The 27423-nt window shown below is 34.8% G+C and overlaps 1 protein-coding gene across 1 annotated transcript; it reads right to left on the bottom strand.

Annotated features, from left to right (window-relative positions):
- Positions 1–952: 952 nt before the first annotated feature.
- LOC132194304 (orexin/Hypocretin receptor type 1-like) lies at positions 953–26791 on the bottom strand. The gene is made up of 6 exons (XM_059615481.1): positions 26397–26791; positions 12093–12235; positions 9735–9850; positions 7742–8274; positions 6422–6560; positions 953–1593 (listed from the first exon to the last, which is right to left on the bottom strand). The coding sequence occupies exons 1-6, from the start codon at positions 26741–26743 to the stop codon at positions 1204–1206; spliced, it is 1668 nt and encodes a 555-aa protein (XP_059471464.1). The 5' UTR covers positions 26744–26791; the 3' UTR covers positions 953–1203.
- Between the last annotated feature and the right edge of the window lie 632 nt (positions 26792–27423).

The raw sequence follows: 27423 nt of genomic DNA, 5'->3' as shown, positions 1-27423 counted from the left end.
AATAAAAAATAATTAACGTAAAAGAACCGCAGTAACATTTTTTACTAAAAAAAAAATAATAATAATAAAATACCGCTCCTATTGTCAGAGCATTTTCATTGTATGAGAGATGCATAGAAATTAAAAAAAAAAATATAAGAAAAAATCTTACAGAAAAAACACTTACAGCGTAAAAGCAAAATCAACCAATTAATTATTTTTCGCTAACTCGATCGGCAGATATAACATCATTGAGACAAGATTGAAATAATTCTCAGTTGATTTTGCTGGTAACTTAAAATAATATTCTAGGAAAGAAAATAATCTAACCATCAATATTAAACACCTTTCTTATTGCAGTGTTCCTGCAAACTATTTTGCATGAACATTGCAAGATTTTCACCAGTTTTCATATTAAATTAATGCAAATTAGAAAAGGTATCTTTTTTATTCAAGATTATCAGCATCGTTTGTTTCAGTTTGTTTCATATGATTAAAAATATTTTTTATCATGAATTGCGGATATCGGCGGATATTAATCGATTAAATTTGGATTCCCATTACACAATTTACTACTAAATAGGAAGTAAATAAAAAGCCTTTTTGGAATGCCAGTCAAAACCCTCATTATCATTACCTTTTTGGCACTATTTGTGCCCGCGCCAGCACGCACAAATTGCGTTATAACAAAAAAGTGAACTACTTAGCAATTTGATTGCCTCGATATTATTCAAATTTACACACAGCCGTATTCTTTTCATTTCTACGTCACAATTTATCAAGATGTATTTGAAAACTTTTTTATCCCTGTAGTTGAGTTTATTTTGAGGAAACATAATGAGATGAGAGCGATCCAAAAGCCTAACCTGGCTTAACTCAAATTGCTTGCTGGGCCAGGGGATTTAATATTAACCTGAGCCAGGTTAGCCATTTGGATCCCTTTCAATAGCTCTGTAGAGGTTGTCACATCAAATGCGCGTATAGAATTTTCAAATCAGCCTTGCTGTTCTTGTTTACATTAGCGCAAACATAAAACGAATCTGCAAAAACAAGTAAAAGTTTAACTTCCACAGAGAGCCGTGGAAACTCCCCGTGGCAGTCAAAATGAATTTTTACCAGCAGCGTTTTAACACCAACCATCATCGTCAAACTAATTGACTTTTGCAATTAGCCAAGTCTCTAAAGCGAAGTTGAAGCGCCAACGATAAAAAAACGAGCCCTTCTTTAAAAGTGGCACTGCTGCGCCGAAATGGGCACGGACGAATCGTTCGGCGTTGACAAGTGCCTTGAGTGCCGCAGAAAGCATTTGCGGTGCGGGCTGTGGTCGATGAAGTTTGTGGTGCAGGCCAGGGTGCTCGAGCTGTTGCCCTGATTGGAGCTGTAGGTCAGCGCCGCCGGACAAGAGTCGTAGCCGCTGGACGAGCTGTAGGTCAGTCGGCCGCGCGCGTAACTTGAGGTCGAGTGGGTCGCCGCACATTCGACCCCGGGATTAGAACCGGCCCTGTTCAGGCTCCGCATTTCCACCAACTCAGAGCTTTTGGCCTTCATCTGGTTGGGCGAGTCGTCGCGCTCGCAGTCGCGCAGAGCGGCGTTGGCTCCCATCGGTACCCGAGTCTGCGAACACAAAATTCAAAAATTAATATGGTTCTTAGTTTAGACGCACCTTAATGCGGCGCTTAAAATGTTAGCTCAAAATTTACTTAACAATTTATTTATCGATTTTCGTTATTAAAGATATAAATTGAATTCAAAATACGCTTTTTTAGAGTGGCATTTCTCCAATGTTATAGCAGCAATAAAAAAAAAATATAATCTGTTATTTACGATAATTAATCACATGACTGATTTCTCAATTCTATTCCAAGTTATTAGAAAAATTCTACTTCTCTTGGAATAGTTAAATTATTTACCATTTAATACTTAATTACATGAGCAAATCAATTACATAAAAAAAAATTAAATTTAAGTCAATGAAAATATTTAAATACACTTTGACTTTTCAAAACGTTCATATCACTATACTTAATACATGCAGACTGAAAAATGATTTGAATTCCAGTCAACAGGGATGGCTAGCGTACCTTTGAGCAAACAAGCTACGAAATAATCTGAAATCTTTTCCTTGTTTATATAAAAGATTCCGGAAAGAGCAACGTTGTATAAATACAATTTGTAACTGTAAACAAATTTAAGCCTGACAAGTGTGCACGTGCAGACGGTTTATTGCTATTTATCAAACAGTTTTGTAGTACGGGCATAAACGATAGTTGAATTGAACATAGCTGATAAAAGCAGACGGAAAATTAGACCTATATTTTTTAGTTTTATTATGATTTCATGATTTGCAAAGAATAAAATTATGTTATTTAAGAGTGGTAATATATTCATTATTTTTATTAAGTAATTTTTCCTGAATTTTGAGTCAGCGTTGATTCATGAAATCAAACTATGGAAGTGGAGTTTTCGAAATTCATTGATAATTTTTTTGCGTTTAAGTTTCAAGAAAATTTTAATTGGGTTCAAAATCAAGATGAGATAAATCCACAAAGAATTGAATACAGAGGTAAATAAAATCACACTACAATGAGTACTACATGTATATGAGGTTGGCAGAGTTATAATTATGGTTAAACATCTCAGCATCTTTGTAATTGCTCCATCTATTTTACTGTGCGAATGTGTAGTCAAGACTGGCAAGCCTTCCTCTATTGCTTCAAGAGTATTTAATTAAATATTGACGACAAAGATAGACTTGTGGTTCCAAACAAAGAGAATATATGAACAGGAAGATATACACGTATGGTGTATAAATAATGCCTGTGCGTTTAAGTTCCTTTTGGCGCTCTGTGCGTAAATTCTGAATATCATACACACCCAGCACCAACAACTATATCAATATGAAGTTTGCTTTTTGTTTGCGAAAGCTGAAACAACATTCATGATAATGTGTAGTCGTGCAAATAACAAGGATATTTGGTCATCAATTTGCAAAGTGTATGTATAATATATTATAGTATGTTGAGTGCGATCAGAAACAAATCATGAAAATCCATTTAATTACAAAAAATGAAATCTTTGATGTCTTAATTTAATATTTGAAATTAAATTATTAATCGTGACTTCAACGTTTTGAGATTTTAAATTTCATATAGCTTAATTAAATTTAATTAGAACTTACGTATATTAATTCTAATCTCTCTTGTAAACATCACTAATGTTAAGTTTTAAAAAATTCTCGAGCTTCAGTCATTTTAAATAATTGTATGCTTCGGCTCGTGAAACTTAAATAACTCTGTAAATTTAAGAGAGATAAGAAAGGCAATTAATTAAGAGACGCTTATGCGGAAGGGATTGAAAAACGGGCTGTACATTATTCTCATTGTAAAATTATTTAATAAAAAGTAAATCCAAATGAAAGTGAAAAAAATAGGCTTTTTCCTTGTTGTAAAAATTGTCTTTATTCAAAAGCAAACGGCTCTACCAGTTTCCAAAACGATCTGCGACCCATTTTCGTGAGTAGACGCGCTAATTTGTATTATAGTCAGCGTTTGCTCATGAAATAGGGTCGCAGACCTTGACCGAAACTGGTAGAGCCATTATGTTTTTGAATAAAAACAATTTTGCAACGAGCAAAAGCCCGATCTCTTCATTTCCATGATCATCTCCTCGAGTATCAATTTCTTCAAATCATTTTTCGTTGTTGCTGATATTTAGAGTAAATAAATGTGAACAAAATTGGTGATACGCTCGCGCGTGCGTTTTTTTACACTACAATCATATTTTAAAGCAGAAAATAAAAAGTAAATTACAATATGAAAGATAATGAGTTGCGTGCCAGGTAATTGCGCTGCAACTTCCTCCAGCCTGTTCCGTTCCCTGTTCCTATGTAAATATATAGACTTCGTTAGTCAAATGTAAATGTCTAACTGAATAAATTAGGAGGTCAAATGAGTTGAATAATTTTCACTCCCAGCTCTCCCTTGTTTCAATGCAAATCAGTGTGGAGAGAGGCAAATTTAACAATCTCGTCAGTTACGAGCAGCAGCTGGTCTATATAGGTTTTGCCACGCGCTGTTTTTCACCTCCCTTTAATTGAAATTTATGAACGCCTTTTCACCAGGGGCATTGTTGCATCCGCCGGCATAGCTGCTCTAAATTTGGTCGAATTTATAGCCCAACTTGCACATATATAGTCGGATTCACCTCACCTGTATGTAAAATTTTGGTCCTGAAAAAATAAAAATCTCCTACACGCGAGTATACGCGAATGAATGTTTTCCTTTTAAACCCACGTACGTTGATTCTCGCTCAAAAATTTAAATTGATGGAAGCGAATCCAGCAAATATTTTTTCCCTCCTTTTTCATTCTAGGCGAATTTTGAATTGTAAAACATCTCGAACAGGATAAGGATGCATTTCCACATGGATATGAATAATTATTAAAAGAGTAGCAAGAAAGCAGATGCTCCTTGTATTTATCTCAACATTTTGTCGCTGGTCAGCAACAGGGTAATAGGAAGAAAAATATTTTTTTTTTCAATGAAGGCTTCAAGGGGTTTTAAATTTGATTAGAGTATATGGTGAAAACAATGAAAATCAGAATGAAAGGGAATAATTATTGTATATAAATTTTTTTAATGATTTCTCTTAATATTTTAAAATTTAAATATAATGGAGTAAGAAAACAACTTGTAAAATTTCCAATTACCTGATATTTTCACGTCAAAATTTATTTTTTCCTGAGCTATTTATCAAAGGTAAAAAGGAAAAAGTTTATTCGCTGGTACAGCTGAAATATTGACGTAGACTGTAGGGCCATTGCAAATTTATTTGAAATGAAAAATGAAATATAATAATAAAATACATATATTTAAAGAAATTCATTTCATCTCTTACTATGTTTTTAATTTATAAAATTCTCAGCGATTGCTAACAGATTTATTAATAAACTTAAATTTTAACCAGTAATATGAATTTTTTTAGAAACTGGAATTATATTTTCAATTGTCAATTTTCAAGTGGCGCAAGATTTTAACTTTCAGAATAATGATCAAAGAGAGCTTTTAGAACTTTTGGCAAAACTGTAAACTATCACATGTTGTGCAGGGTGTGTGAGGGTTAAATTTCAAATAGCGGGAGAATCCACAGACCCTAGTCGTCAAAAACCATACAAACTCTCCTTTGTTGTACACTAGCATTGCCTTTTAGAAAGCATTTCAAAGCGAACGCGCAAGAGCATATTTTGCACAGATATTTGGCAAAGAGAAGAAAAGAACGTAGAATGAGGAAAAAAGTTAGATCGGTAATTTGGGGCTTAGGGCGATTCTTGTGAGCTCTTTTATTAAAAATGTGTGACGGTCGACTCTTGTGTTGCACTAGTAAACCAATTAGTAACCTACAAGTCGTTTTTTCTCCAATTTAATATTAAATTTATCATAAAAATAATATTTTATTCCCTCTTATCTCTAATGATCTTTTTTTTCTTGGTTCCTGGGATGTTATGTAATCAACCTGCGTATTTTTTTTAATTACTCTTTATGAAGTTTTTAACTTTAAAAATATATGAATGTATAATTTATATTTTGAAAAAAGCTTAGCTCTCCAATGCTAAAATCTTTTGGAGCCATAAGCTTCTCATCCTCTTTGCAAACTCGCTTCACTAATTAAAATACATTCGAGGAGTAAATAGCATGTGAATTGAGCGATGAACTTTTCCAGCAATTTGTGCTGCTTCAAACATTGGTGCTCATTAAGCTCAATGTGATGGCGTCACATGACGCGTTCTTGAGGCGCGCTTCGTTTGGCAACAACAGTCTTGCTGATTTTCAAATTGGGATCGAGCGGAAATTTTCTCAGAAAACTAATCAACATCGCATCAGCTACTCGGCAATCGTATTCAACTCAATTTCCTTTTGAGACATTGTGACCCACTTTTAATGCAAGCCCGGGAGGGTAAAAATAATTTTGGCATCATGAATAAAATGACTGGAACACGAACGAAAATCCACAAATTTTGTCATTCAGCTTCAGTGCTCATAAACTTGCACGACTTTGTAAGAAATTAAAAATGTTTAAAACCAATCTCTAAATATAATCTCTCAAATTAAAAATAATGTAGCAGGTATAGCTTTTATCTTTAGTAATTTATTACGCTTACGTTCAATTTATCAATGACCCAAAAAATAAATATGATACGCACTAGTGAATAAGTATTTATAATAATCGCTGAAATGTTTCGAAACACTATTACGCTAAAAATTTAAGGTGTTAAAAGATCAATTCAATGCAGGCCAATTATTGGCATTTTAAATTTGAAACCAACAAATTTGGCCTGACACTAAAAAAATAAAGATATGTTAATTAATTTTCTCATCAGCGCTCGCCATTCACTTACAGCTAGTTTGGGAAAGTATAATAAAGGGTGGTCATGAACTTTTCTCACCTTGTATCTGCGAAATTGGTATGTAGAACAAACGTGGCCGTTTTGGTTTGGCGGGGAAATCACAGCTCTGTTAGCGGAGCCCGCGTCCTCCACCCGGCAGCACGCACAAACGGGAGAAAACATTTGCCGCACCGTATTCCTGGAAGAATAAAACTCTGCTTTAAAAGTCGCTTAACAAAATAATTTATATCCTTTTGCCAACGGAAATACAAAGAGCAATCGTTTGCACAATCGGGAGGAAATTGGCTTGTGTCGTGTAGTCGGACAGGAAAAGTTGTCAATACTATTGAAATTTTTGTGGCATTGTGGTGAGAACGATTCTCTAAAGAGGAAAACTTATGAAGTCTTTAAAAATAGCGCAGATACAAATAATTTCTGGAAGCCAACAAAGATCAGTTATATCGTTATAATTGGCTGATGGTATCTTGATTTTGACCACGCCATTCATTATTCCGCACGTTTTTTAGTCAGGAAAAAATCTAAAATAAATCCAAATTCCAAACTAAAATCCTCTATATTCACACGCTAAGCTAACTTATGGGAATTGCTGGCATTAAATTAGCATGTGAATAGCCCCCAAACCCCAATAATTTCAAAAAATATAATTATTTCATCTCTGTCAAAATAATTCGCAGCTCATGAAAAACCGGTAGTTGAATCATAGTAAAGCACGATATATTTTTTTTTCAGTGTAAAACAATAAACAAATCAAGAAACCCTTCTAGAAAAAGGCAAGACTAAATTCTAAAACGAGCTAAAAAAAAATTTAATACACGATAACAAGCGTTCCATAATAGTATGTCTCCAGTTTAGATATTCATTTTTGATATCAAAATAAACCAAAACTTTATCTCGAGATCAATATATTTGCACTCCCAAGGGATGAAATTTACAAAGTTCAGCATCATATCCTGCCCAAATTAATAAATAAATAAACCCTGCTTCAACCCTTAAAATTTTGCACTTTTTGATCGCTATTTCAAATTCAGCCATACTTGCGCATTTATGTACTTTTGCATGCAGCAGTAAAAAAACCCTTAGTTTAAAAGCCATTAAAAAAGTTGATAAAAAATGAAATAATCACAAATAACAATCATTGATTGCAATTTATGCTTCAGTATCATTTTAATTCAGAAAGGAAAGCAATAACAAACAGAAATTATCATCTTTAAATATGAGAAGACAGCTTTTTTTTATCGCGCTCATCTCGTTAGAAATGTTATTTGCTCCAAAATTCTAATGAGCTTAAACTTAAAACAAGTTCCAGGGCAGAAGAGTTAACAAATGAGAAAATATGAAAATTATAGATGTTTTAAATACCTAAAGTTCCGTGTCAAGAAGCAGTACAGCAGAGGGTTGATGGCGGAATTTGCATGTCCTAGCAAAAGGGTGAAAGGGAGGAGAGCGAAGATTTGCTCCGAGTTTGGTCGTTGCTCGTCTAGGTCCAGCAGCAGGTTCAGAATGTTGTAGGGCAGCCAGCAGAAGGCGAAAAGTATGGCCAGGAGGAGCAGAATTCTGGCCACGCGTTTTCGGTCCCTCACCAGTCGCTCGCCTCCAGCTTGGTAACGCGACACTCCCGGTGCCGCACTTGCGTCGATCTGTTGCAAAAGGCTGGCGGCGCAAAGACGACGACCCATTAGCGAATAGGCCAGCATGACAATGGATCCGGGCACGGCATACACAAGCACGAAGCAGAGGATGCTGTAGGAGCGACGGTGCTTAGGGGTGCCCCATTGCTCCAGGCAGAAGGACAACTGATGGTCAGTGCCCTCGACCATGACCCGGCTAGTTTGGCGCACCACAAGCAGCGGTGCAAACAGCAACAGCGACACTCCCCACAGCGCTACAATCACCTGCAATTCAAGCCGCGCTCATTAATATTAAAGATTGTCAAAAGGATATAATTTCATTCATAATCATAAATTTCAGCACGAGAGACAGACGACGTTTTCTGAATTTGCGGCAAGTTACAGATGATGTAATCAACGCCTATTCAAATGTAATGATGTTATTCTGAGAAAAATCAAAATAAGGTTCCTTTCACCCTTGAGAAGATCACAAGGAAAAGATATTATGTCATTATTTTTTTTATTTTTTGATAACAACAACCTCATTCTTTAATTAGGGGAGAGGGTTGAAATTATAATGGTGATTATCTAGGTGAGATTTGAGTCAAATCTCCTTTAAAAAATATTGTTACCAAAGTTTCCCTAATTTAAGGGAAAATATTTGCTATGAATTTTTTGAGCATTAAGACCAACGAAAACTATTTTTTGGGAATTTCAATTAAAAATTATTTTAAAATTAACGAACTTGAAATAATTTTCACAACTTTCCTATGGAGTGTATTTGACATTTATTTTATTTTATTATTTTAAAACTCAAATTCACAATTAATGAAAATTTTGGTCCATTCCATTTATTTTATGTTGCAGCTTTCACGTGTTTTTTTTTTAACTTTCCATGGGTGAATTTGAGCAAAAAAAAAGGATAAAATCATATATAATCCGATATAATCACCAATTTAGTCTTTATTTTTTGAAAACTGGATTAAGGTAGAAAAAGTTGACAGAAGAAATAAAACGGTTGCTTCATAATTGAGGAGCGCAGATGATCTGCTTGTATTAAAAAGATTTCTTTCAAAAGCAGCGTTATGGTGTTATTTGAATTAAAGGACCCTCATTTTACGAGATAAAGAGAAATCTTATTATTCCCTAGAATCTGAGGATTTTCTTTTCAGTGGTATATTCTTTTTCTCATTTTGGAGCTGTCTGAAGGCTTTGACTACCGAGGGAATAAGTTCCTCGTCTCAAGGAAATATCACGAATGTAGCAAAAAACGTCATCAACAAAAGCCTCTGTGACACGGTTGGCTCAGTTTCGTCTAAAAAATATTGAGCTTAAACGAGATGACTGACAGAATGAATATGCCTTTTTGTCCTGAATGTAAGTACTTTATGTCCCACTCAGTCAGTTTAAATAAAATATAATATAACATCATATTATTCATTGAATTTTAAACAACAATTGTTATTATTTTAAACAGATGTGGCTTTTAAAAAGCTTTCTTACGATAATTAATCGGCTTTTTTAAATTTTTGCAAAATTATTACTTTATTTTCATGTTTCTTATCATTGTTGAATATTGAACACAAAGGAAAAAAGTTATACATCAAAACTTTTTTCAAAGGCTCCAATTATTAGGATTGCATTTCAATCGTCAGGCGGATTAAATATCTTTAAAAATGAAAATGTGGGTGTAGTTTGCAGGATGGCATGCATTTTCAAGTGTAATAAAAAACATTTTTTCATACCATGATTGTGGAACGTCTATTGAACACTTTGCGGAATGCTATCGGGTGTCTTATGGCGAGGTACCTGTCGATGCTCATGACTGTGATGGTAAACACGCTTGCACCCACGGACACACCTGCAAACACAGATTAGTGCGTTGAGTTGGACGTCTTATGTGGTCGGTAGGGCGCAAAGTTCCTCAATCTCTGCCGTTAAATAGTCTCTAACGTAGCATGCATCTTTAATTTCAGGTTTATAGTCTTATTTAACCTTCAAAGGCATCAAGGATTAATTATCTAGGGTTATACAACTGGCGAAGCATGGAATTTTCTGAGAAACTCTGGAGAGTTATAAAGGCCCGTCAAACAACTCTACTCAAAGTGCTTTGCGTGCCAAGGTTCAAGGGCTATGTTATGTAGAAGGCAAAATGATCCCAGGAGTTTTGGAACTTTCAATAATGTATATACCTCTAGTCACTCTGAACTCTCAACGCGTCCATCCCAGTATTGATTATTTCTTTTGATTTATAAATTTTTAATGCAAACAAAGGACACTTAATTGTTCTAAGAAATAAACAATTTAACAATCTAACAAATTTAGTAAAACAATATTTCCGGAGTTGTAGGAATAATAATGAGAGAGAAATTGAACAGCATCTAGATGGAGAGGGGATTTTCCTCACCATATTTTTCCACATGAAATACAATTGATTATTTTCGCTTTAACACATTTGTTTGCTCAAGCGAACACAACAAAATCCGATAATCTTTTGGATGATTTTAGGCAAAGATCCTGTTTTTGTGAATTGGGTCTGTGGTCTGTGTAATTTCCGCATTTCCTTTCTTTATATAAAAGAAAATTCGGTAAATTCGCATTGAGTGAAAAAAAAAATAAGAAATTCGGGTGCTTATGAAAATCTAAATATTAATATTATTTCTTTTTTGGTCTGACCTTTGTTTCAAGACTTTTAAGTGAGAATATATCAGAAATTTGATTTAGATATAATTTATAGCATCCGTTTTACAAAAATCACAGCCATTTGATGGCTAAGCTTTAAAATTTCCAGGATCGTGAACACATTTTATTCAGCTGTGGCAACACAATAGGCTTATCTGGTTCTCAGTAAGTACATAAGGCTTGTCTCTACGGTGCGGTCGTATTTCGCTCTTTCTTCGGGGTTACGACAGAAGAAAAGCTTTCTGTTCCTTGGTTTTTTTTACGCAGCATATCTGAATTTCCATATACACAAAAAAAGCTTGAGGAACTGACGAAAAAAATATAACAAAAATAAATACAACGCAGAAGTTTGCATTAAGAAATATTTCCCAAGAAGGAAAAGACAATTAAAGATGAAAAAATCAGTTTGCTTTTAATTTTGAGGAGTTATTTAGATATGTAAGTAAGTAGAAAAAATTTAAGCATTTTGCTTTTAATTTTATACTTATATATGCAAATGATACCAAACAATCAGCAGATTATTTAAAGAAAATATTACTCTTTATAAAATATATTTAGTTTGCTGTTAATTTTTTTGTCATGGGAAAGAGCTTGATATGATTGAAGTGGACGGCGAAAAAAGATCACTTCAAGCAAGTTTTTAGCCTCGCCCAAGGAAAAGGGAAGGAGAGTGCTCCTCTTTGTAGCAACAAACTCGCCCCTGGCAGCTCGTTTCCACTCCAATCCCATTAAAAACGGCAAGTTGGGATAAATCACGTAGCTCTCTGTACGAGTTTTTACTCTCAAGTGGCGAGTTTTCCCGCGAAACGTTTTAACTGCTAAAGACACTTGTCTCAGACGTCCCATGCACATTTCGGGTACGTCAAAGCGATGATTGCTATACTATTTCCAGAAAAAAACACCCCTCTAGCACATTCAAGAGAAAGCTTTTAAGCCACCGCCTCAGGGATGTATCCTAATGTTTCAAATTTTCCACCTCTGTAGGGTCACAATGCTTTCAGAGGACCAGGATTTTATTACTGAAAAGCGGTCTATAAAGAGATGAGACAAAGTGGATTAATTTTTTTTAGTGTTGAAAGTTCCTTTTAATGGCACGTATGGATTAGCGTTAAAGTCTTTTTCCCACTAAAAAATAGGCTCAATGATCGCAGATAATAAGACAAGTCATTTTTGCAAATATAGATTATGAAAATAAAAAGGGGCCACTTAAACAAGTTGAAACTTAATTTATGATGGCATGGACCTTAATTAAAGGAATTCAAGCCATTTTAATTCAAAATCCATGTCTTTAAACATCAATTATATTTCTCAAGGTTTTTTCGTGTTTCCAAAATTTAAATAAATTTTCATATTATATTGTTAATGTAACAATAGGAAAGTTCTACTAACAAAGTCCATGACAAAAATCAGAATCGTATCACCTTGTAAATAGTAAGTGAGCTTGCACATGATGTCGCCGTAGAGCCAGAGTCGATTCACAGCCTGCCCGATAGCCATAGGCATGCAGATCAAAGTCACCAATAGGTCAGCCACGCTCAGGTTGACCAGAAAATAATTCGTCACGCTGGAACAAAGCAAAGGCAGTAAATTATTAATATTAATCGTGAACCAAATTGCCGAGCGGCAAAAATAGTGACCAATAAAACCTTATTTTCATTTTGTTCATTTTGGATTACATGGGGAAGGCGAATTAGGCATTTTGCCGATCGTTGGTATAGCGCGGGTTGTATATCTCGCGCCAAATTGGACCGCTATGAAAACTGCGAAATGTTTGACGAATTTGAATTTGCTTTACACTTTGCCTAATTAGTTATGTACACGGAATGACTATTGAGCTGAAAGCAAATTTCAGAGAATTTCACTTCCAATCAGCCTCCTGGTTAAATATGCAGTATGCGTAGCATATAACATAATTCTCTCCACCCACTCGGCTGCCTCACTGATTCCGCTCAACAAATAACTTCCCACTCTCGCGTATCCAGTTAATTTTAGAAAGAGCTTTCTTTGTTCTAATAAAAGGACGCGCCTACGCCGCCTGGAGATACTTGCGATGTTTTTAAGCAACTTTGAAATGACACTGTTTGGAAAGCTGCTTTTCCTTCAGGACTTGAAACTTGTATCTTGCATCTTCGTCTACATTAATATTAAATTCACGACGATCAGAAGACGATGAATCAAACCAGGAAAATCATGAAATGATTTATTTCATTGCTTTAAACTAATATCAAATTTAACAATTCAATCCTTATTTATGTGATTTTTTAATTGAATTCAGTCAAAACAAATAATAAATGAATCCCAAATTAATTTGTTAGGCATTTATAGAGCATACAAATATTAATTTAAAATTTTTTTATGTTACAGTTGGATTTTCTCGGATTCATTGATAAAATATATAAAATTTAATAGAATTACTTTGCATTAATAAAAGAAATTTGTTATTTATATTCCATAATCTTTGAAATATTAAATATTAGCATAGTTTTTTATATTAATATCATCAAATATTGTGTTTTCTGCTCCCACAATAAAGTCAGTTGATGCAAATTATACTAAAAAATGCTAATCCTAGTTCGAATATTTATGAGTGCAAAAAAGAATTGTTTGCAAAGAGACGAATTAGTGGTGGATCCGTTTGCCCCTAGGTAACAATGTGCTTCAAAATTTATAGTCGTAAAAAGAGATGGATGAGATACGGTGCTGCATTAAATGGGACTGCGTGACAGGGAGGAGACAAACATAACGACATCCTTTGTTCCCAGCTCAACTGTCTAATTTGGCAACGCTCCTAATGCCAAAAACATAAGCCACCACCGTCATCTGCTGGCTTCTCGGCTTGTGTTTTGCCGGTGATTCTGCGGGAAACTTTCCATAATCCATGGCCGTTGCGCAAATTGAAACGGTTCAGCAAACAACCAGCCACTTTATAACGTCAGCACTTTTTTCTCTCAAAACACGGGTGCGCGTGGAAGTTTGTTAGCTTTGTTGGTTGAAAGGAGTTCATTTAGGATTTTGATGGCAAAGAAGAGGCAAATTTTATACTAGTAAACACTCTCAAATCACCATTTTCACCTCATTTTTACACAGAGCTTTTAAAAGATTAATTTTGTGGGGGAAAATGCTTTTATAAAATATTTGGATACAAAAAAGCTTCAGTCATTCGAGTCATTCTTTTGTGCTAAGAGTAAATTATCTTCAAAGATATATTGATGGTCCTAAAATTTAATAAAATTATCAGTAATTATAAAAGATGACGCTATTTATATCAAACATAAAATTCGTCTATCAGCGTTTCAAATGATAAGAAGTTGCGGTGAAGTTCTGGCCGGATTTTATTGACGTGAAAAATAAAAGTTTATATTTCATTGTCTGCAAATGTGAGTTGGTCCGGAGCCGCCATCAACGTTCATCAATCACTTTACGACTTTCTATTAGAGAAAGACGAAGTCTGCGCGCGAAAAGAAAATTACGCGTCTGACAAACGCCTTCCGAAATTGCAGCTCATGAGGTTCAGATTAATCACAAAGCAACGGAAAATCTTAACACTCGCCTACGGATAAATAATTGGAAGCGCGCCGAGGTTCGGCAATCAATCCGCGGCTTTAACGGCCGGGATAACAAATGATGATGACCTTGCCTCCGGAGATATTTTCATATATAACACAAGAGCGGACGTGAGGGTGCAAATTTTTTCTCCTCACTCACGACACGGGCGTTTCGCCGCCGCGTTGCAAATCAATACGCGAGTATATCTGGTGCGCCCGGAGGCGGCTTTTGTACCGTCCTAAAACATCCTGCTAATGCGACCGTGGGCTAATTAATTACACACCTTGCTGCTCAATTAAGGATCCCTTTTAGCCCAGACAAGATCCTCTTCGACACGCGTCCTTTTCTATTGTCCGCCATCATCATCATCGAAGCAGGACGTGCCAAACTATACGCGATGGTGCCATTCTTCTTTTATTCCCTTTTTTGCTGGCGTCTATTCAACGGGTCTCGACAATCAATCATCTCTGCTGAATCTGCGCTCCATCAATAATCAACCGCGAGCCCACATTTCGGCTCCTCGTCCCTAGAGGCATTTATTGGCAAATCGCGGAAAATATATCAGTCGATTTTAATCAATTTGCCGCATACCTATCAGATTCAAGCCTCATGCACTCAAGCCTTTGGAGAGTATTAATTGAAATTTCTGAATGATTAAGCGTTGTTTAATTAAAATTACCAAGTCGGAATTTTCAATTTATTCATTTATCTGGATCGCTGGGTACGTACAATAAATGAAATGAAATTTTATTGTTTCATTCTTTATTCTCCCGGAAGTGCTTGTTACAAGAATAAATATTAAATCAATGGGTACTTTCATCCGCTTTTACATGGGATCAGGTTTTTGCCAAATGCTGTGGTTCGATTTTCATTGACCAAAGTATTAGCAAACCAATAAAATCAAAAGTGGGAAAAATACAGATCAAGCAGCAGGTGACATGTTTTGAGGAATAAAAAAAATATGGAAATGACAAATCCGCGAATTTTGTACGTCACTCGTGGCTTTGAATGAAATTGTCTCTTTGAAAAAATCGCTTTATATACGCATACTTTGCAGACCGAATGCTGCTCTACAGTGAGTCAATAAACTTGCAAATGTGGAGGATGCTTTTCGACTTTGGCTAGTAGTCTCGCTTCTGCAAACTAGAAGAATGGAGATCCGCGAAATGGATGCGAGCTTAGTAAAAGGACATAAGGCGAGAAAAGTCTCGAAACTCAAGAGGAGAGCTTCCGGATAAACGAGCTCTATCCTGTTTGGTACTTTGCCTTTGTAAGAAGAGTGAAATCCATTTAAGAGATTTATACTGAACTTACTGGTGTGAAACGACAAAGTTTGCAGCTCACCTCGTTCAACATTGATAAGTTTGCAAGACGTTAGAATTTGCAGAAGCGCAAACCTTTGGGAAAACTATAAACTTTGAAAACGAGATTAGCCTTGATTTCTCTCTGCACATATAATTTTCATTGATATTTATTGTTAGACGATCTGGATAAAAATATTTCAGAGTCTATTCTGTGTTCGATTCCGCATTAGGGTAACTGGGAGAAAAATATCATAATCTTAGTTTAAAAATAAATAATAATTTTTTAAAGTAAAATTTTTGTTTTAGTAAAATATTTGTTTTTGTTATGACAAATAAATTATTTTTATTACTTTTTTATTTATTTTCTATTAATTATATCACATTTAAATCTTTAATTTTTGTTAAAACTGAAAAAATAATAATAATAATAAAAGTAGGAATCTAGGGAATTTATCATTGTATAATTTAAATATAGTTTATAAAATATTGAATTATATCTCTTTTTTTCCAAGACACATAAAATAAAATATGTTCAAAGAAGAAACAGCAGCTCATCAGATTTTTATTCATACTACCATTTGATTTCCTCTTGCTGAATAAAATTTTATTTACGTTTGGGTTTTAACTACATGTCATTGTTCCTTATATTTCTGTCTATAAACGTTTCCTTCATAAATGTTAACAGCGTGCTTAGGAGCTTAAAACCAGTCTCGCAAAACGAATTTTATGTGGTGCTGTCGCTTTTTCAATTAAAAAGTATTAAAATTCATTCCATACAAGGTTGGGAGAACTGCGGCTCGCCGTCACCATCTGCCTGGGCGTACTCGCTTATGTACGGCTGACGCTCATTAAAGAATTGAGACTAAAAGCCGCTTGGATCTGTAGTCTTGGCACGCAAAACCAGCCGAGGAAGCTGCCAACCAGAGCTTGGTTAAACTCAAACCCGCTAACATCCATTTGTATTATATCCACCTACACCAGGGCTATTATTCATTTCCAGTCGCAGAGCACAGACTTTCAGGCACCAAGGGAGAAATCCAAATACACGTTTCATGCAGTTAGTAAAGGGTATTTTACATATAATTTATAAAGCACAAATATTGCTCAAGACACCACGATGATAATTTTCAGAAACCTCATTCCACGGCAAATCAAATTTCTCTCTTACAATAAATAGATCGGTGCGATGACAAGTTCATGAATATAGCAAGCGATCACCAGGCTCACTGCGACGGCTGGGGTCTTTTGATCTCGGCATTTTTAGCAAAATTCTTACTAGCGGTGGTGCCGTTTTGTACAACAATTCCTTTTCATTTCAAATAAATCGTTTTCAACAATTTAACATAAGCAAGAATGTGATGTGAAATTTTGGACCAACAAATAACAATATTAATAGTATATTTTGAGCCATTTTAAGAATCTACTCTTAACTTGTTCCAGAATTTCTAAATCTTGAATCTTCCTTACTTTAGTATTTTCCATGGGAGACAATTTTCAACTACAGATCAAACTATTTAAAACCCGTCTAAAGCGACAATAGCCTCTGGTCTTTTTGAAAATATGCATTTCTTAAAAGACCCAGTATGAGACCTGAATATTTTGGTTCTTATGTATTAGTTACATGCTATTTTATTTTAAAATTACAGATGCAAATGAAGTTTTGGTTTGCCACAAGGCAAGGCAATCTCTGCCCAACTGGAGATAATTAATAGGAATAATTAATAATTTAAATTTCTTAACAAAAACCACTAAATAAAGTGAAGGGGACAACATTTACATAAGCACAAAAGGAAAATATTTTACGGAAACTGGAGATGTTTTTGTTTTTCAATTTAAATTTATTGCGTGTGTCTCAGAAAGTATTCAGATATCCTCTAATGTAAAGAAGGTATGTTCAAATTAATGTTGATTAAAAAAAGTCTGCAACTTTTTCTCTAGTTCAATTTTAAGAGATTTTTTAACAACAATAGGCAAATATTTTTTCGCTCCAGATGACATTTTTTTAAACATTTTTTTGGAAATATAGCTTGAATTTTTTTTATAAAAAGAATCTACTTGGAGAAAGGAAAATAAGAGTGTTCACGAGGAAAAAGCTTCTCAATTTTATCCCATTTCTGAGAGGCTCAGGTAGTTGAATGCGTTCAGGTGAACATGAGGAATTCACATTCCAGTCAATTGGAGTGGAAAAAGGCAGAACATTCTCATTTCCAAATTCTCACAACATTTTTCTTGATACTCTGACATTGAGGGACAATAAATTTTGATATTTTCAAAAAACTACTAATAGTATAAACCGTATTCTTTTCCCATTACTTTTTAGTGGTATTAAGTTTATTTACCCCTAATAGAGCAAATATTTAAATGGTACTTTTTATTAGCAAATTTTCGTTCATGACTGCAGATTTTTAAAATTTCCGTCGTTAGCCCCCTAGCACCTTTTAATAAATTTATTTTTGGACATCACACGCTCCCGCACAAACTGAAAGGCGGACCACAGCTTAATTAAAACTCGAAACTCAGGTTGCGATATTTCCTCCTCTCTTCCCTCCGATTTTGATAAAAAAAAATTGTGAATCCTTCTTCTTCTCTTTCGTAATCCAGAGGGATAAAAATGTATAATTTTTTTTTCTTTTAATATTAAATTTCATTGAAACTTTGTAAAAAGAAATTGACAAAATATTTCCACTGCGGCTGCTTTTGTTACAATAATTATGAAAGCGGGATCCCTTCTCAACATCAACAACACTCCTTTTGCCAGCGGCTTAATTATTGGAACACCTCACATCCCTTATTAGATGACACATCCGTATCATAGTCTTTCCGAGCACAAACTTGATTTAGTTTCATACATCAACTCCTACATTTAATCATCAAATAAATTCTCTGTTACGCCTTTCGTGTATTGCATAATTCTAGTATTTGCGCGAGGGCGTGATTTTCGTGGTGCTTTGAAGTGGCACGAAATGAGGGTGCAACGACAGAATGCTCGATATTAAAGCCTGCGGGGAGCTGCGTCAAGTGCGTTGGCGTGCTTGATATTAATTTTGCACGCGATAACTGATGGAGAGCGTTGTGCTATTTTCATGTATGCCCCCATCGAGCGCTTATCAATGGCAAAAACTGATGAGTTCTCCGCATCACTTTGCGCAAGGGATCAGTGGCGAAATTGGCTCTGACGCCGCGCTTGTAATTCTACTTGACTAGAATTTCATCATTTTCCATTCAACCTGTTGCTCGCATTTTATGCTTGTGTTTGACAGTAGAAAATCAATTGCTACGATTACGCCATTTATTTATCACAAGTCGCTTTATGCGTATTAAAAATTTATCATTGGAATTTCGCAACTTTATCCGCTTAACATTATCAAATTCAACGTAAACTGAAAATCTAAATTTTTAATATTACAAAATCATTTGAATTGCGTTTGTTGACAAAAACATTAAAACAAATTAATTCCCCTTATTTTTTGAAATAAAATTAATGCTGAAAATGTTTGTATTCTTAAATGAATTTTAATTAATTTTCATATCCAAACAAAATTAATTAAATCAATTTATTACAACACACAATAAATGTATACACTAGCTAGATTCAGCTATAGATGAAAAAGCGATGTAAACCTTAATTGCATCAAAATTTAATTAAATTTTGAAACCTGCCAAAATCCAATTAATTTCTTTTTATCAACATATACACTTATAAAAAGCGTTAAAGTTATTTTAAATGCACAGAAATTCACTTTAACAAAGAATCTTGGCAACATCAGATTCAGAATGTGAGACCAGACTTTCTATTGTGTGCCTATATTTACCCAAAAACCAATTAATTTTGTGCTCGTTGACTGGTTATGAATTGTTCAGCGAAAAATAACGAATGTTGGAGACAAGTCCCGTTTTATTTTGCCGTTTGCCACAATTTGAGCGCGTCAAAGAAATTTTCCTGATTGAATAGGTGCATGTTTTCTTAAATGGGAGAAAATTATAATCAATATAACTCTATTTTTTTTCTGTTATTGAGTTTATGCAATGCATGCGCGGAATAAATATAAATGCAAAAAAATATGCTCACAAAAGTTTTGATGAAGGAGTTACTCGAAAAACTGGTCTTTTTAAAAGATCAAAGTGCCTTTCTTGAAAAATCAGTTAGTCTTTCAAAAATGTTTGCTATACTTTGCCAGTGTGGCCAATTAAGATCAGTTTAAAAACTTGTTAGCAATAAAACTTGTGGACGGTTATATCGAGCAAACACGCGGCAAAGTTTATTATTTCAGCCTGGCAATCTGCTTTTGAACTTTCCTCACTCAGAACTGTAAGTGTTGCCAAATTAATTTGCTCTCACTTTCCACTGGTATTTTTTTTTATTTATTCGTCAAATTCCCCCTTGCTGATTGAATTTTGCGAGGAAAAATTACGCCTAGCCTTGCTGAAGGAGTTGTCGACGCGGAAAGCAATTTTCTTCCCTTGCTCAACAAAGACTCACCGATTACATTAAAATCCAACAGACGCTGGAGGAAATGAAAGTCCCCGGCAGTTTGTTTACTCGGCAGCCTTTTGCTGATGGAAAATGCACCCGCGGGTAGTAATTCTTATATGAAAAGTTCCACTGGGGCTTTTTCGGGTGAGGGAAAAGCCATTAAGTGCACAAGTGTCTACACGGTCAGGTGAGGCGGTGCGTGAAAGTGTGTGGGTTGCGCGCACCACCTTTTATACAAAAAATAAAAATGACCGTGTTTTCAGCCAGAGTTTTGGCAGTCACGTATACACTTAAGGCCGCCAGCCAGCAGGTACGTTCATTTTATACAAGCCCTGAGTTATTGTAGGGCCAACGAGAGGGATGCTTGGCAAAAACATGCAATTTATTTGACCCCTTTTTGACGCGAGTCTACCCATCATTAGTGTGAAATACAGACACGTTGGTATAAGGAAAAATTGGAACTGGCTTTATGCAACCAGCCCCTGATTTTCTTTTATGGTGCAAACGTATTTTCAAATTGGAGGAAATCGCATCAATCCAATTTGATCTATGTATTTTCTTCTTTGTGACACTCATTGTCCAAGCATAAAAAGGTTTTAGAACCTAATATAACATTTCTTTCGTATCGTAATTTAGTTTTATTTAAAATATAGTATAATTAATATAATACCATTTAAAAATAAGTATCTGACCAGTGTCTGGTATGGGTTGTAGGATTTGGTTGAAACTTGGCATGGTCGAGGAAATGATAGCAAAACAATCAGCAAAAATTTGCATTTTGGCATAACTTAGGTTCACCACTAAAGGAATAATTAAGCCAATGATAATAAAAAAACGATGACAAATAAAAATAATTATAAGAAAAAAAAATGTTATTTTAACGAGAACATTAATTTTTTCTGAAATATACTTTTCAAGTAAGTATATTTTTCAACTTACGATTTGTTTGTAGTGTTTCATTTATATATTTAGATGATGATGTATCTTTATGTAGGCAGAGATTGCCTTTTGTGATAAACTTAATTTGCAAATAATAAAAATGTTTTGTCTGAATGCAACAAACCCATGCACACCATTCCGTACTTTTCTGATTTCATTTGTAACACTTTAGAAATAAAAAATATATTTTTATTAAATTGCCAATTTTTTAACGAATGAGAAGGAAAGAAAATAAAATGACAAATTTGAAGAAACATAAACCTCTAGCAAACGAGTTACTAAAACGCAGAGAGGCCTCGAGAAAGGTGCGCACTGCGTTTTTGTTGCTTAAAGTTTCCGCTTTCAATTTGCTTCATGTTAGATTAACAAAATGTTCCAGTATGTTATTTTTAGTAGCAATTTCTCTTTAATAAAGAAGACGCATATAAAGCTAAACAGAAAACGTTGTTTGCGTTTGCCTTCCTTTTAACTCTGGTCGAAATTTAATTATAGTAAGCAGCTGATAAACAAATGTTTGAGCTGCTCTCAGCCTTGGGTGGAATCAAATTACAAAAGTATGATCAATAGAGCTTTGCACAGATGTTTTTTTTCTTTTCTCCTCTTAATAAAATTTAGCAAACAAAACATGCGATGCATTCCCTGCTGCGAAGATTCTTTATTATTAATTATGCCAAAAAGGATGCTTTGTACCATGTGCGTTATATCAACAAAAGAAGATGGTGGAAAAATAGCGTAAGGCAAAGTTTAGCCTTGAAAGAGAGTTTGATATATTAGCTATAATAAATCAACGCAGCATTCGCCTTAAACGAGGTTTGTGTATGCCCCTTAAGGGTTGTCATCAACAAATTCTAAAACTTTGCAACACCTTGCGTTTAACTTACAGGAATAACGGTAAATAGAAAAGGTAAAACAATGGTTGCTTCCTAAAGTGAAGGACAAAACTTGCACTCAGTTTTTCATATTCATTTTAATAAGAGACTTTGCACGCGTAAACAAATTTTGACTTGTAAAGTGGATTAACGTCAAAAATTGTAATTAAATAAATCAATTTATTTGATGGGATGGAAGACTAACATTTATTGATTGTGAGAAAGAGAAACGTGAAATTTTTTCATTGAATAATTTTTTATTTTTTAATCCAAGACAGATTTTCCATGGCGACCGTATTTTGATCGAAGTTGGGCGTTTTAGCAGATCTCTGCTAGGTGTGACAACCCTTCTGCTCTTTTTTTCATATTTTTTTTTCATCAATTTGCATGACTTGATTGAACAATCAGTAGTAAATAATTTGGAAAATTTGAATTCAATAAATTAAATAAAAAATCTCAATTCAAAAATACCATTTTCTTGCGATTGTTTTAAAATTGCGGACTGCAGACTCTAACTATTTTATGCGGCCGATAATTTCAACCACTTAATACAGAAAATAGTATAATTATTTATTTATAAATATTTATCAACTACTTTGTATAAAATCAAAACTATATATAACCGTCCATTTTTACTTCAGAATTCAGATAAAAATCAACAATTTCAAGTTTCAGAACCAAACAAACCTCTTCATTTTTCTTGTGTATTTTAGGATTTTTCGCATAGAGATGAAAATTTTCAAACGCAAACCATAAAATATCTTGTCATCCTTTGGCAATATCATGGTATATATTATACTCATTTTTCTCCCTATTTGCCAAAGCTCTCGTCCGCCGGGATTTGTGGTGAAGCTCACTGAATTTCAAATTCGTAAGAGAAACGTGCATATGTGACCATATGAGAGGTAACAGGCCTGGGCAACCCGGGTTCCTAAAATGATACGACGAGTTTCATCGCGGTGTATCCAGCGACACAAATCCCCTTTTCGGATTGTACGTGTATGGCATGAAGCGGTTGAGTGGGCGAGGCTGATCAAACTGCGTAATAATGTAAAACAGGTGTAAAGCGTGCATTCCCTGTTTTATTTTGATTCCCACGCAGCCAGGCAAAAGGGATGTAATTAAATTCTTTACTGCAAACTCAAATGACAAGCAAAATTCTCTTAAAGTATTTTTTGATTTTTATCATATTTAAAAAAATGATGGTAGAAATACTATTCACCTTTGCTGATGAAATGAAAAAAAAAACAGGGCTTTTCCTTGTCCAATAGTTTTTTTTTCAAACTGAAAAGCAATGAGCTGTAATGAAATAGGTTTGCAGTTAGTCAAATAGTCAATTAATGTTTTTTCCCATAAAAAATAATTTTTTCAATCATGATCAGTACGATATTTCATTCCAACACTACTTGCAATAATATTCCCGACGAAAAATTTAACAGCAAAAACTTGTCGTTCAATGTAATCTCTTCTATACATTTATAGCCCAGATGGTTGAACACGCAATTCTTTACGAAATAATATAATCATGGGTGCAGTGTAGGTGGTCAAGTAGTGGACAGGGGAGATTTCTTTCCCCTGCGAGAACCGAGATTGTGTGGGCATGTGGCTACCGGAGGGAGATTTATCCAATTTTCCAAGTATGTTGTTCTATGGTGACTGAATTGATGCTCACAGGTCTGACTCGAGATGAAAATGGTGGCTACAAATTTTTGTATCCTGACCAATCCTGACTTTCCTATGCTTGCGAAAATCATGCAGAACAGATTAGGTGCACCCAGCACATTCCAGAACACTTGAAGATATAATAACATAAAGTGAATGAGACATTAATTACTTTCTAAGAAGACAGGAAATATTTTTTTCCAAAAAATACCTGGAAATATGAGAATAACTCTACCATATTATCTTCATTAATATATTGTATTCCTCACACTGTACTTATTTATCTTTTTCCAAAACTTTTCTCATAATGGATGAAACGAGAAAAAGAGAGGGTAGGAATGTAATTATAAATGAACGAACTCTTATCATATCATATTCCTTCATTTTTAGCTTCTTCACTCTCAAATTATATTTTCAAGATCATTCTTTTGGAGTGAAGTTATATAAATATTGCAGCTGTGAGTTATAAAAAGCGTCAGAAAAATTTGAGTTCAAGTTTGAAAATGATGAGTTATTTGAAGTAAAAAAAGAAATCAATTTTATGAAGAAGGAATGATAGCTATATTGGAATGAGTCGGAGATTCTTCATTAGAACTGGAGCTTTGCGGCGCGTTGGAATAAACTGGTTTCCAATTAAATAAAACGTGGCTGTCAATAATGACCGTCATCAAACTTTTCTCACTACGCGGCACATCGACTGAAATTACAGCTGTGGGTGGATTTAGTTGATCACGTTACTAATACAGTTTGATTGATTTTCATCCTTATCCACGGCGAGTAATTAAACCACGCCTGTGTGACAGCAAGGTCTCGTCCACTGATTATTTATCTTGCAAACGCATTTACTAGTATGCGCATGTTAAAACCCAGCATTAATTTTCAATTCCAAATTTTAATTGATCAAATATTGGTTAAAATGTTATATTTATTCCAAATTAACCCTTTTTATTTCACTTTTTTAACATTAACAATACGCAAAACATATATTTGACTTTTTCTGTTCTTTTTTTTTTGTAATTTAGTTTGAAACTTAATTAAAATCTCCATTCATCCGGGAAAGAATCAACTGACAGCGTCTCCCTTGGAGCGTAACGACCGCTTCGCTCATTTTGCTACATAAAAGGATTATTTTGGTGATGAAAATGGAGCTTGCTGTTGTTGGTGATGAAAAAATGCGGTTTCTCTTTTGATGAGTTGCTACAATTTTTTTAAAGTCTCATTAGGGTTGGTCCAGCCACTCTTGTCCGCTAGACTCCGAAAATACTGCACTTAGTCGCAAAAAAAAGTGTTCCGGAATTGAAAGCATGTCATTTTTTTTAAGTCAACACATGGTTGAAACAGGAGAAACTAGCAATTTTTTCCAACCTGAGTTAAAAACTATGTATAGTGCTGTAATTTATTATTTTTGAAAATTAATTAAATGTGAGAGGAATTAGTATAAGTGTGGCGCGCGTTCTGAAAATGAGACGAGAAATTTTAAGTTCAATTGAGACCAACCAAAGTGCTCCGTAGTTATGAGAGGGCAGATGAGTGCTATTCTGGGAGAGCCATTCACTGCCCTGAAAGCATAATTCCATAATTTACTTGACTGTCCTTTGAAAGCAAGCTCAGAATTTCCCTCAGGCATATTATTGTAAATTATAATTTGAGAAATTTGCTTCATCACTAATGGGCAAGTGAATGTGGCTCAGAAATTCATTATGGAGAGATGCAATTTTCGCGTTGAATTTTCCAGAGATTGAATAAATTTTCTCAAAAAAAACCTATTTCAATTTTTCAGTACATGTATGACTGTAGATTATATGCATGATTGTACACTAATATGTAGTTTCTCAGTTTATTAAATTCAGTTAGAAAATCATGTTATACACTATTTTTCCTATTTTTCATTGCGCGAAAAAGTATATTGTCCGATATTATATCACATTTAAGAGCAAAAATTTCATTAATTTAGAATTTATTATTATTATTTATAATTATTATTGCCGAGGAAAATTAAAAATCAGATTTATCTCTTTTCTAATTAATTGGGCCCCCAAGAGATGCATACAGATAATTTAGTTCAATTTTCATTGCGTTCTTAATTTTAATTCTTTTTATCTACAGGAGAATATGTAGTGGATACAAAAAAATTTAATCTATAATTATATAAGCAATTATCAAGTTTTCGTCTTGCTTTTAGATTGTGGAGTCTTATTCAAAATTGATCCGTCAATTTTGAGTTATTGAACCCTTCTCTAAAAGAATATAATTGGTTTTAATTACAATGACTAGTAAATTAATTTACTGTTTTAGGCATTCCTAAAATAACCTTTAAAAGATACGGGCGAACGTTAATTTTTTTTTTTAATTGTTTATCATCCCTCTTGGGAAAGGCATCAGCGGTAGTAGACAGGCCTGCTGAATCGCAAGGGCCAATAACTCGGAATTTCCCCTTTTTGGGGCCGATAACTTCGTAATTTGATCCAATTAAATTCAAGTTGAATGAACAGCAACAAGTACTTTTGAAACATCTTTCATTTTGCGCGTTAAAAGCAAATCGTACAAGAGTGGAAGCAGGGATAAGTTTAATAACTTTTAACGGGATATTAAACTTGCTCAGCACGCTTGCATGAAATATTGATCTCAAACGCAATCTCACAATCTCTCCAATATAGAAACTTGATGAAATGGTTCTTTCCTTCCTATCCAACAAAACTTGTGTCCCTTGAGACAAATTTAACAAGCGTTGAGAGTAAAAATTTTCCTGTGGGCTGTGAATTCTAAATAATGTTGATTGCAAAAAACGGTGGCTCTTTTCATCAAAAAGGTTTTCTCGGAGCGCTTGAAAAAAAATTTACATCAAACAGAAATAATAATTTTAATTAAAACTTATAAATAACGCTAAGTACACAATTTCACTTCCAAAGGTTGAAAACAAGTTTTATTTACCTCCGCAGGTGGTTGTACTTGGAAACGACGCCGATGACAAGAGCATTGCTGATCGCCGCGAGCAGGAAGAGCGGCACGTAGCACGAGATGAGGGCCACGTTGCCCGGCTCGTGGTAGACAAACATGCTGCTGGCGAAGTCCTTGATCACCTCGTGCAGGGACAAGGTCAGGTTGGCCAGGGCCGCTTCGTCCAGGGCTGACAGATTGAGTTCGAAACGGTGGGAGCCGCCCCCGAAAAGAGCGGGCGCCTCGACGACCATCCTGCTGCAGACTGAAAGGGAGTCGCAGGCACGCCACCCGCCACGCACCGACGCCCTACGCCGCGGCGCATGCACTTGTCTGACCATCTGGTTCGGAGGATCCGAGGGTGCACCGCCGTTGACCCGACGCTTTTGTGCTTTTGTGCTGAACCTAATTGCGACGTCGGGCCCGGCGGGTGGGAATATTTATATTTCCAAATTTAATTTGTGAAACATTCTCATTGTTAGGCTTTTGTTACTCACCTCGTTTTTGCTTCCTGGGCTCGCTTTTGTCTCTCGACACCTCCTTCATTTTCTTGGCTGGTTAGGTATGAGCGTGCCGAGTTTCGAGGTTTGAAAATTTGTTTTGTTTGCAGAGTATTGTGTAATTCCTCTCGAGGTTTTTTTGCGCTGCATCGCTCAGTATGAAAAAACCCCAGCCCTTTGTTTATGGCAAATATTTTCAAGGAAAAATATTTTAATATGCACGCCATAAACTTCCTCATAATGCCAGCTGAGAATAATGAGAAAAACTTTTTGGTGAATGCCATATAGTAATGAAAATTATGTAACAAAAGTTAAATTACTCCTTGCTACATGAGACACATGAGGCTGCAAGAGGCATGATTTGACTAGATGCTGATTTAGATTAGGGTCCTATAAGTAAATATTTTTATTATAAAACGATAAAATTCCGCAATCTAGCATTCGTTTGGATAACAAATTTTAAGTTTACCAAAATTCCTATCACAAAGTTTGCTATTCCTAAAAAATATCTTAATTAATTC

This window comes from Neocloeon triangulifer, unplaced genomic scaffold (assembly GCF_031216515.1).
Source record: "Neocloeon triangulifer isolate White Clay Creek 2 clone unplaced genomic scaffold, ASM3121651v1 ptg000006l, whole genome shotgun sequence".
NCBI classification, from domain to species: Eukaryota; Metazoa; Arthropoda; class Insecta; order Ephemeroptera; family Baetidae; genus Neocloeon; species Neocloeon triangulifer.
Note: the sequence above shows the minus strand (reverse complement) of the source record. Positions and strands in the feature narration are given on the sequence as shown.